At 42.8% G+C, this 12472-nt stretch overlaps 1 protein-coding gene across 1 annotated transcript in view; it reads left to right on the top strand.

Moving 5' to 3' along the window:
- The window catches only part of kcnd1 (potassium voltage-gated channel, Shal-related subfamily, member 1), a 41597-nt gene extending 29507 nt beyond the window's left edge, over positions 1-12090 (top strand). Inside the window, exons 5-9 of the mRNA XM_069527170.1 lie at positions 3656-3818; positions 4748-4831; positions 6901-6996; positions 7211-7461; positions 7582-12090. Of these exons, the coding sequence (XP_069383271.1) occupies positions 3656-3818; positions 4748-4831; positions 6901-6996; positions 7211-7461; positions 7582-7789 (802 nt within the window). The 3' untranslated portion in view covers positions 7790-12090. The remainder of the gene's footprint in view (positions 1-3655; positions 3819-4747; positions 4832-6900; positions 6997-7210; positions 7462-7581) is intronic.
- Positions 12091-12472: the final 382 nt, after the last annotated feature.

Below are 12472 nucleotides of genomic sequence, written 5' to 3'. Positions count from 1 at the left end.
CACACACACACAAACACACACACACAGCAGCATTAACGGCCCATTAAAGGTGCACTGCATGTGATGCTCGGCTGTAGACTGAAGGCTGCTACAGATTTACTGCTGCTCTCTGATCATAAAAACACGCAAACAGCAGCAGGACGCTTTACGATTACAAGACTGTGTGTGTGTGTGTGTGTGTGTGTGTGTGTGTGTGTGTGTGTGTGTGTGTGTGAGACCAGGGTTAATGGAGTTATATGACTTGTTGAGGTCACTGGTGTTTAGCAGGTGTTTCTGTTTTTGAGTCTCTTCTCTACTTGCACAATCTAGTGTGATGCACTTCCGCTCTCTCCGCTCTGCCCGGCGGTTCACTTCCTGTCAACGCCAGATAGCTGTTAGCCTCAAACCCGACTTGATCTCCGCCGAGTGTTTTCTCGTGCTTCAATATTTTTTAACTTTGCTTATATTGTAAATAGTAACGATAGTTTTTTTGTGTATCGAGTTTGTTGTTGCCCCTTTTCTAAGATGACGACGTCCACTCGGGGTTTCGATCTTCATCCTCTGGTAGAAAACGGCTTCCACACACCCTGGACTGGTTGGTGACAGAACCCTTCCCTCCGAATGTTTACTTCCTATTTCACTTCCTCAGATCAACATCGGCTGAAAAGAGGAAAAGGAGTTTTTCGGTGAACTATCACTTTAAGATTTCCAGTAAAATCTGCGGTTCATATTTCAAACTGTATCTTTCTGAACTCTGTTCTGGAGCCTGGAAAGCGTCATGACTTCTCTGCAGATTATAATTAATGAAGTCAAACGTGAGGGAGTTTGCGTCGGGGTCAGATTTAGGTCTGGTTGACATTCAGGGAGGACTCAGTTAGTGATCCAGCAAAGATCCATCCCGGCTGTTTGGCCTCAGTCTGACGTCTCAGTCGATTTATCCGAGCGCTTCTTGCCAACAATTACAGATGGCCTCTGTTCCTCTCGGCCCGCTCTGTTATCTGCATCGATCGGCTCCCAGCTGCCAATATGGCTCCCTGCTGAGGGGCCAGTGAAACTGACCTGAGCTCAGTCGTCACACAGACGCTGAGTTCCTGCAGATCCAGAGAAACAAACCTGTCAGCCAGTTCAACGACGTCGAATTATTTAAGACGCTCGAGTGTGATTTTTACTCTTTTCACAAACCGTTCACCACGGGCCCCCGGTGAGCCCCGCCTCTCGCCCTTTAGTCAGCCGGGATTGGCTCCAGCTCCCTCAGAGGTTAAGTGTGCAGATAATGGATGGAGGATAATCAAGTTGAGTTCAGGGACCGTTTTTACATTTCCTCATAATTACACCGGGACGTCAGCTGTGATCAGGTTGATGGATTCTCCTGAATTTAAACATATAAACGATCGTTTTAAAGAAGAGAGAAATAGAGACAGACACATAGTAAATAAATACAGAAAATATATGAATACAATGAATTAATTAATTCTACTTCTATATATTTGGTTTTATTAATTTCTTTTAAATTTATTTATAATTATTTATATTAAAATGTATAGTTGTGGTTTGTATCTGAGCTTCGTTTCTGGATAATGGGAGGAAGTGGTGACGCGTCGTTCATCCTTATTTACAATCCATTTCCTGTCGTTGTTCACAGCCACACAGGGGGCGCTACTACTGCGGAAGATGGATCAAATATGAGCTGATCTGGGGTCCACAAGCCAAACCAAACACTGAAGAGATATGTTTTGATTTATGTGCAAAATTCTATTTTTATTTGACTTCAATTATTCAGTGATTTCAAACTTTCTGAAATGATTCATCATCGTGGTTGAGTTCAGCACAAACACAATAAAGACTCCACAGTCGCTGTGAATCATCCTTCACTTCGCCGCTTCACTTAAAAAAACGATGACGTCTGTGTGATTTGTTTTCTTTCTGATAAAATGCTTCGTTTTTTACAAGAATGATTCCACTTTTTTTTTTCCAGAGGAGGAAATGAAACTCTTTATATTCAGACATGTAAATCAGCTCAGCCTGTTCAGCAGATCAGATATCCAGGTAATGAGCTGCAGCTCGGGGCTGGTGTTCCTGCCGCAGTGGATTATGTCTCAGTCCTTCAGAAAATAAGGCCACGACCTGGTCTGCTGCGTTAATGCTCATATCTGTGAGGTGATTTACCAAAAAAAAAAAAACTTGGAAGGTAATTTCAAAGCTGTGCAGCGTCACACGTTTTATTCCGAGTCTCCTCCGTCATTTGAAGTCTGCTGTGATTCTCTGCCTTTTATCTCAGAATGAAAATTCACATTTAAATGTTGAGTTCATTTATAAACATTATGCTTTACATTTAAATGACGTTCGTTTTATTGTTGGGGATTATTCTGAAGCGGAAGGTTTTATTTTGTATGTGTGATTCGAACGCTCCGTGACCTCACTTCCTCTTTATTCTTACATTTCTACTTTGAGTTAAATGTCTTCGTGTATCAGTGTGACACAAACCGGTCTAACGTGCTCGGATCTTCAAACTAAATAAACATCATGCAGAGTCTGTGATCGCGGAGCTGTGGTGTCGAGGTTCCACCAATCACACGTCAGTCTCAGCTGTCAATCATCAGCCGGTCAGCAGGGGGCGACAATTTGGCTTCACTTTTGTGGAGCTGTCATGTCGTCCATCTTTATTTTACTCTAAATATTCTGTAGGAACATGTTTCATATATATCTTATGATAGCGCCCCCTGTGTTAACATTAGGACATCAGTCCTGTAATATTGTTGGTGTTCATACAATTAAAACTTTATTTATACGGAACCTGGAATTACAGAGTGATTCACAGAAATGACAAATAAAGATAAGAAAAACTAGTACGTTTTGAGGGATGATTTAAAATCCATGTTGATCAGTGTTAGTATAAAGGTGTCTCGGAGACTGTGTGTGTGTCGCCCTGCACCTTCATTTGTGTTTGATTTATGTTCCTGTGGGTGATGATCAAATTGTCTTTGGCTCAGTGAGTTTATTAAAATGCAGTTCCTGTTATCAGACACAGGAAGTGTTGAGTTGTGTGCCAGAGCTCAGTGATGCAGCAGAGAAATCTATTAATCTGGTCCGATCAGGAGTCTGTCACCAGAGCTGCAGCTTCTCCCGTCACAGAGTGAAGCTCGGAACAGAAACGTCCTGCAGCCGTCGCACGAATACCTCGTAAACTTAAAAACACGGATTTGAAAATAAAAAACAGTTCAGCAGTTTCACAGAGAAACTGTGACTCTGTGCAGCGGTGAAGAGTTTGTTCTTCCTCGCTGTGTCTCAGACCGTCCTGGCCTCCTGCCCACACTCTAATCTCCTCTTCCTCGTCTCTGCTCCTGTGATTTATGGCTCGGTACAATGAAAGGTGAAGGCCGCAACCAGCAACCTGTGTGTGTGTGTGTGTGTAGACCTTTAGATGGAAGACTGTGAGATCTTATGAGGAGAAATCAGCTTTGTATCTATCCGTGTATCTGTGTGTCTATCTTTCTATTAACTTCTGTAAATGTAATAATGCACAGGAGGATTATTCCTTTAAGAGAAGTTGTATTTTTCACGTTTAATCTTCGATGTGTTTTTTCCTCAACTATTATTTAAAACAGGAGAAAAAGCGTTTGGGGATTTTCAGGCTGTGACATCGACCGATAACGTGACCGCCTGTTTCTCCCTGTAGATACGGTGACATGGTTCCCAACACCATCGCAGGGAAGATCTTCGGGTCCATCTGCTCTCTGAGCGGCGTCCTGGTGATCGCGCTCCCCGTCCCCGTCATCGTCTCCAACTTCAGCCGAATCTACCACCAGAACCAGAGAGCGGACAAGATGAGGGCTCAGCAGGTCTGACTCTTTATCTGTGGCACAAACACTGACTTAAAGCAACACTATGTTACTGTTACCGAGCAACAGCGCCCTCTGCGTGTCCGAGGTATGAAGTGATTTTCCTGTAGAGAAAAAAACAAAGTATATCAATCTAAACAGATATTACCCATGATCCTCTGAGAGCTGCCGCGGAAAAAAATCCACCAAACTCTGTTCAGAACTCTTCATATTTTAAAAGTTTCCAGCTGAAAACTGGAGATAAACTCTTTAATAACTTCTAGTTCTTTTTATCTAAAGTTCAGCTTCACTTTTATTTTATTTATAGATATTTTTCTTCTTCCAGTTTCCGTCACGTGTTGGAAACCTCGTCAACACGTCCACTCGCTCACTGTGAAGTTTGCAGACATGTTCCTGGCGTTTTTTCTCACTCGGACATTTTACTCTGAGGCTGCAAGAAAAGATCCAGAAAACGTTGAGAGCAACTAACTCAGATATTTGTTCTCACGTAAAGAAACTTTCAGGAAAATGTTCGGACTTCAGTGCAGGTCTGAAAACAGCAAACATTCTCCGTGTTCACACTCACTGAACCATCCCACTGTTTTTAATCAAGCTGCTGGTTCAAGGTGAAAACGTTGGTATTGATTTCAATATATCGCAGATTAGTTAACTTGAACACGCTTCATGTTCCGTGAACAATAATGTTAACACGTCAATAATCATCATGTGAGTGTGTGAGGGCGTCAGTGAGATGTGACGGAATAAACCTTTAAAGAGGCAAAACTGTTTTAACATCTAAACCTGAGCTCTGCAGGTTACCTGAGTTTAAAGTCAACGATCACTGCCTGTGTGTGTGTGTGTGTGTGTGTGTGTGTGTGTGTGTGTGTGTGTGTGTGTGTGTGTGTGATGTGCTGACGAGGCTGTTTTTTCTTTGTGTTTCTGTCTGACAGAAAGTGCGCTTGGCTCGCATCCGCATGGCAAAGAAAGGAACAACCAACGCCTTCCTCCAGTATAAAGAAGACAGAGCGATCGGGGTGAGACACTCACACACACACACTCACACACACTCACACACACTCACACACACACTCACACACACACACACACACAGTGACAGTCGATAGTTCTTCAATATCAAGCAGCAGGATTGCCGTCCAGTTAACTGAGACAGTGATGGAGACGGAGAGAGAGAAACGAAGAAGACAGAGTTGGACGAGGAGGTGAAGAGGAGACGGAGAGATAAAAGAGAGAAAGAGAGAAAGAAGGAGAGATAATAGAAGTATAAGATGTAAGATGTGATAGTAAATGACATATGTTCCAGGTGAGAGCAACAAAGAATCTGTCCCACAAGTTGAAAGGTCACATGACTCCACTTCCTCCTGTTGTCTCAAAGTGACAAAATAAAAGCCACAGACAGAAGCTGTAGGTTCTAATGATCGTTCAGAAGATTCCACACGTAGACTGGGAACGTTTCTTGAGTTCCTTTATTGTTGAGGAGATTTGGATCATTTCAAATGATTAAGTGTTTAAATGGAAGGTTCTACAGGTTCTTTGGATGTTTAGAAGACTCATGTGGTCAGTGACGCAGTTCTTTTGATGGTTTTTAGGAGATTATTGTCGTTAAGAAGGTTCTAGTGGTCCTTCAGAAGGTAATGTGGCTTCTAAAAGAGGGTGTAGTGGTCGTTGAGGAGGTTCTGGAGATCCTCTCTGGGTTCTGTAGGTCTCTAGGGGGCTCTGGGTATCATTGAGAAGGTTCTACATGTTTTTATTAATTGTTAAATGTTCTTACAGTTCTTTAGGAGGTTCAGGCGATGTTAGGAGGATGTAGTGTCCATTGAGGAGGTTCCAATGGTTCTCTGGGACTGTTGGAGGTTTTAGTGATCCTTTACGAGATCCTAGTCCTTCTAGAGGTCTCTATGGGACCTGTAGGAAGATTCAGGTGGTTAAGGACTACAGGGTTGAGGTCCCTGTAGTCCTTCAGGACGTTTCTGTCCAGAACATCTCATCCCTGACACAGCGATTCATCTTCTTGACTTTGTCGTCATGTTACGACACTGTAGACGCTCTTATTGTGAAAACACAGAAGTGGGACATCCTGAAATAAACAGGATGTTCACATGCAGGTGAAATTACATGTGAATGTTTTTTTTTTTACCTTTTAGCTTCATCACGACTCAGTGGAGTTTTTCTTTTTCTTCAGGCAGGAGATGAAACATTCACCAGGTTTAAATGTTTTATCAGTAAAATGGGTCTAAGCTTCAGGTAGAAGACACACACACACACACACACAGATATCGTTGAGTCGTAATCCCTCTTCTGCTCCGAGCAAGAAAGGGATGACTGTTGGATTTACAGAGAGCATAAAGAGGACAAAGAGGAAGAGGAGGATGATGATGAGAGGAAGTGTAAAATAATAGGATGAAGAAAAGGAGGAGAGCAGAGGAAGAGAACGAGCAGAAGGGGAAGAAGAAGATGAGTGTGTTTGTGTAATCTGAGATTTTTTTTATTCTGAGAGCCTCTCAGCTGTGAAACATCACACCAGAGAGAAAGATGATGAAGATGAGAGGAAGCAGGAAGAAAAAGACGAGAGATTAGCCGTGTGAGGGATGGAGGGGATCAGACTGAAACGAGAGAGGAGAGACTTGAATATTATATAATTTAATAATATGTGCCATCGCGTTTCCTGTTAAGCCTCTTGAAGAAAATCGTGCAAGGTGAAGTTTTTAATGTTTAATTCTCAAGTTTTATCTGAAAAGTTTCAAAAGAACAATTTGTATTTTCTCCTGTTTCCTGCTGATATAAATAAATGTGGATTCTCTCGACTCTGTGGTCAGGACGCAAAAATAAGTCTTTACGTTTGGTTTTTAGTCTTTTAATAGTTTTTCCCACTGTCAGGTTCTGTTGTTGCTGATCTACGTTCTCTGATTTGTGTTTCAGACGATCTGATTTATAAACGAAACAGACTGATGAGAACACATACGTTTGATTCTTCCTTGTTCCGTCACTGTTTGGTTTGTGTAAAATAAAACAGCAAATGTCCCCTGTTGATAAACGTGTGTGTGTGTGTGTGTGTGTGTGTGTGTGTGTGTGTGTGTGTGTGCAGGACCGGGACAGTGACAGCACAGCTCTGTGTGTGAAGAACAGATCGGCGTTCGAGCACCAACATCACCATCTGCTGCACTGTCTGGAGAAAACGACGGTGAGGACGGAGACACAGCTCACCAGTCACATCCTCCACATTCATACATGTACACACTCATACACAGAACACGCACATACAATACACACGACATACATGGAACACGCGGAACAACATGGAACAAGTGATATTAGATTTCAACATCTCTTTCTTTCGTTAAAGACTTCAGTGTTTCTTCAGTTACTTCAGCGTGTCCTCCTCCGTCTCCTCACAGAACCACGAGTTCACTGACGAGATGAACTACAGCGAGTTGTGTATGACCGAGTCTGTCGGCTTCAGGACCAGTCGCAGCACCTCCCTGTCGAGCCAACAGGCGGCGCAGAACAACTCCACCGGCTGCTGTCCGCGGCGGGCCAGGAGGAGAGCCGCCATGCGACTGGCCAACTCCACGGTGTCCGTCAGCCGAGGGAGCGTCCAGGAGCTGGACACCCTGCACATCAAAACCACGTCCATTCCACCACAAACGTACGACCATCCTTCACTTCGCATAAAGATGATCAATGAATATATATAAAGAATCAGTGACTGTGTATGAATGTATAAAGTATAAATCATCTAATTATTCATTTGTTTTCTTCGTCCCAGTCGTTCCAGTCTCAACGCCCAGTCCACCAATCTGAAGCTGAACTGTGGGGATCCAGATTTCACCGCCGCCATCATCAGCATCCCCACGCCGCCCGCCAACACGCCCGACGAGAGCCTCCCCCCGTCGCCTGCCCCCATTCCCGGCATCCTGCGCAACACCCGCGCCACCGCCTACACCCATGAAAACATCAACGTCTCCTACTTATAACCTCAGACCTCACCTGCAAGCTCCACCCACCCTTGTCTCCCTCCCTGCCGCCCCACCGGTCCCCCCCCCACCCCCCCACACCGTGAACATTAAAAATCCCCTTGACCCCTCTGTGACCCTGAACTGGGGGGGTGGGGGGGTGCGCTGCTAGCTGAGATTTTGGAGACAAAGCAGACGGAGGTTTTGTGACAAAGGGATTTTCTCGTCAAGAGGCAAAATGTACAATGACACAAAAAAAAGGCATCCGATGGGAAATCAAGGTAAGTTCACACACGGGGACGTCTCCATAGGTCTGAAGAGTCGCCCCCTCATGACCCCAACAAGCACTTGACCCCTGCACAACTCAGCTTAACCTCATGACACCAACAAAACCCTGAGAACCGTTCACCCAACGATCAGGACGTCCCAGAGAACGACGTATATTTGGATATTTGTCGCTGACGTAGGTTTGGTTTCTAAATCTGGGAGACTGTCGACCGGACGCTGGTTTGAGCTCATCTGTGATCGGATACAAATTGCAGACGGACAAACCCTTGTGCGATGTTGGTCTTTTGGATACTTCAGAAGTTGGTTGTCGTGGGAAACGGGTGACGGACAGACAGACTCGGACTTTGGCGTCATTTCATTCCTTATAATCCCGGCAGCAGAGGAAATGTTGCTACGTCAAATTTAGCGTCGGACTGTTTTTGCTTCAAATGTAAAAGTTGTAGGTTTTAACCCCCAACGATGGGTCACGATGTCCTCGACGAGGATGAGGGACGACTCTGGAGTCAAATGGAGTCGAGTGTGTGTAAATGATGGAGGTCACATCAGGTCACGCTTTCAGGAAATCATGAGTGAGAACTCTTCAACTTTCATCAGAGACTGGTTTCATGAAAATGCATGTAAATCCAAACAGAACTGGGTTTAACTGATCTTTGCTGTTCACACATCGACACTGAGCTGAACTAGTCTGAGAAGAACTGGATTTACTGGTTTTCCAAATGGTTGTGAATGAATCTTATGTGAACCGGTCGAGTCCCAGACCGGGAACGAAAGCCTTTTACTTTTCCAAATATGCAACATTACAAGACGCAGGAAAATAGCATCACCTCTGAACAGGAAAATAATTATAACATCAATAATAATAATGTGTGTGTTGAAAACCTAAAGTCGTTAATGCAGGGAAACAAAATGTAAAGCAACTTAAAAAAGTATTTGTTATGTAAACGTCTCAGTGAGAGACGACATGACGAGTATTCTGCAATAGATTTAATGGAGAAGAGAAATGAAACACCTGAAACTCACGTTTGTCCCGAAGACAAGGACTCTGGTCGTTTTCAGCACGTTGATTCAGATGGTAACGGGAAGTTTTTTACCACTAGGGGTCACTCTATCAGAACAATACGTCCAGAATCAAAGCGTTAAAGTTACCGCTAACGTTTACTCACAAAGATCCAGAGACTAAAATCTGCATCTGCTTCAAATATAGAGTAGATAAATAAAGATCTGAAAAGTAAAAACTGGATAAAAAGTCACTTTTGACTTTAACAAACACTGAGCTGATACATGCACAAAGAAGATGCGACGCCACCAACAGGCGACCAAAGGAAACGCAACGTTACCTCTATTAAAACTACAGTTTTTATAGAAAATGTAGTAAAATAAGTCCTGTTTATCTTTGTTCCACTGGATTTAGTTCAACCTCTCGGTCAACGTTCCACACAACAAGGATTACTGCAGCCACTTTATGTACTTCAGGTATAAAAACTACTGACGAAAGATTGTCGATTAAATCAGTGGAACAGGGAGAAACTTTTCTCCTTCAAATGAACTTTCCTCAATAATTAAATCTGTATCGTTGTGTGTTGCGGCTGAAAACGATCAGAGACGCGTCACCGCGGCTGTGAGCGTTCGCGTGAAGCATTTCCTCGACCATTCAAAGTGTGAGTGAGACCCAGAGGAGACAAGACGTACATACTGTAACATATTTTGTATCATAAACGTTCACCTGCATCTTCCAATCAAATCCCCAAACCCCAAAAAAAACAAAAAACAAAAAAGATAGAGATGGAAGTCGTCGGGTATGTGATGGCGTCCTTCCGTGCATGAGCCTCGTACAGTAGAAGTAGCACTTCTGATCAATTTATCAACCATATCAGAGAAGAAGAAAAAAAAACAACACGACACAGCGGGGGGGGGGGGAGAAATCTCATCGTCCGTTCTTTTGCATGACGACTTATTTTGTTCTTCTATCAGTCGTTGGTTTGTTTCCTCATCGACCCCCGACCCCAAACTTTTCAAGACGAGTGTTTGCACCACAGAGACGTGTACGTTAGAAGAAATAATTATTAATAAATTATTGATTTCAAAAGTAAAAATAAAAAATCATTCAGGCATGCTCCTCGCCAGAATGCAAAGTGTGTGTGAGTGTGTTTGTGTGCGAGCCAGCGGGTGTTTGTGTGTGCGTCTGTGTGAGCGCGTGTGTGTTTGTAAGATGAGCAGTCACAAATATGCATGGATACCGTTATAGGTATTTTATCTGTTTTCTTTTTGAAGCGAGACGACAGAGAGGAGACCGAACACGCCGCCTGTTTCTCTGAGTTTAAATCCTCAGCTGGAGATAAACTTCATTTTGACATTTGCGTTTCAATCACGGCAAATTAACGCTAAGCATCCGCAAGAAGCTGTGAGGCATCGTGTGTCGAGTGTCGACTTTTTACAGATTGAAAATCCGGAGGTTCTATACGGTCTGAGTTCTGTGGTGGGCCCTCTGGTGGAACACTCCGGTAACACGCATCGTAAACAGCGAGTATGTCAACAATTATGCTAATGACCCACGTGGCTGTCTACGTGAAAATCCTGACGTTCTATACGGTCTGAGTTCTGCGGTGGGCCCTCTGGTGGAACACTCCGGTAACACGCATCGTAAACAGCGAGTACGTCAACAATTATGCAAATGACGCACGTGGTTGTCTACGTGAACGCCCGGCTAAACAGGAAGTTCATCACTGAATCTGATCTCATTCATCAACTGTTACGATGTCTGTGCTACATTCAGCCCCATCACATGATTTATTTGTAACATGTTGACGCGTAGCTCATTTACTTTAATCGCCACATTATACACATTTGTCTGTTTGATAAAATTAACTCAACTCAAAGTCCACTCACGTGTTTTTCCAGAGCTTTGTGTCTCGTTAGAGGCTGCGGACCTTCGGATTTTACCCAGAGGTCAAGTCTGAAAACAGCTAGTGTCTCACTTCTCTATCAGCGTGAATGACGAAGCTCGGAGGCAGTCGAAAGCTCCAGAAAAAAAAAGTTGACTTTGAGTTTCTGATAGCTGCACATTAATGAGTTACCTCTGTAGTTGAGTTTTAATCAATTTAATTTCTGCCTTAATCTCCTCGATTTTATCAATTTATGACCAAAATTATCAAATACATTAAAATACTGTAATTAGAATTTTAATATGATGTAGTCTGTGTCAAATTACCCTCATGATGAATTTATGTCCGTACAAACAGTTTAAGATGAATTTGTTGCTTCAGTTTTTGGGTCCGAACTTCTCGCGCCAGGAAAAAAAAAACGTTTTCTGGGTAATTACTTTAAAATCCGTGACGTCAGCGGAGAATCTGTTTCCACTGAGGATGGACGGTTACCATGGAGATCACGACTGTCACTGAAATCTACTGAGTCTGTTCGATTTGTTGATGACAACGAGTTTTATCTTTACTTCCAGGAAACATCTGGAGAAGTTTCGGGGGATTATTTTTTATTGATCTTCAATGATTCTTGTATTGTTGAGCTCATTATCAACGAATTCCAGTTTCAAGTTGCTCAAAGCTCAAAGTTTGTATTTTGACCGACTGATGGATACGATCGACTCCAGATCAGAATTCTAGTCGACTCTCTTTGTTTCATGTGATGAGTCATTTCAGGTTTTTCACAGATAATATGTGAAGATGTCGTTTTGTTTGTTTGCTCTTTAACTGTCTATCAGCTGCTTTTATTTTGAAAACGTTTCACTGGACGTTTGTCTGAAGTGCTGGTTGCTCGTCAGAAGAGGAAGTGTAAAGGTCACAGGTTTGATTCCCGCCTTTCAACTGCAGAAGACAAACATCACACTGGTGTTGTTCTTGTAAACAGAGCGACAGACGAGAAGCGGCACTTCAGCGTGACGGCGTTTGGTCCAGTGGAGAGACGGATGGTGATGTTCTGTCTCAGAGAGAGTGAGTGGAGGTGAATGAGTGAAGGAGAAAACAGCATTAAAGCACAGAGGTGTATATTCCATTCCACTAATAAAGAAACAGAAACCAGAAGACGTGTGCTGAGTTTTCTTCTGGACTGTCACTCATGGTTTTAATCATTTTCCTTGAGGAAAATTACTGATTCGTTATATTTGACTTTAAAAAAAGTATTTGTTTGAGTTTTAATGATATGAATTTATTTTAAAAAATGTCTCACATACAAAACATTGCCTTAATTTAAGTAGTAAGGAAATGAACTGTGATTCCATTTTATGTTCAAACTTTTAATTAATGTAAACACTCCATTGGTAAATTTACAGTCTTTCATCTCATAATTCTTACTTTAAACTTTAATGTATATATTTTTTTAATTCATATTTTGCTGCGTTTCAGTTTTTTAAAGTTTTTTAAATGTTGATTGATTGGCACCAGCTTTTTTTGGAGGGGGGGGGGG

This window comes from Paralichthys olivaceus, chromosome 6, assembly GCF_024713975.1.
Source record: "Paralichthys olivaceus isolate ysfri-2021 chromosome 6, ASM2471397v2, whole genome shotgun sequence".
Lineage (NCBI taxonomy): Eukaryota > Metazoa > Chordata > Actinopteri > Pleuronectiformes > Paralichthyidae > Paralichthys > Paralichthys olivaceus.
This window is presented reverse-complemented; position numbering and strand designations above follow the sequence as displayed.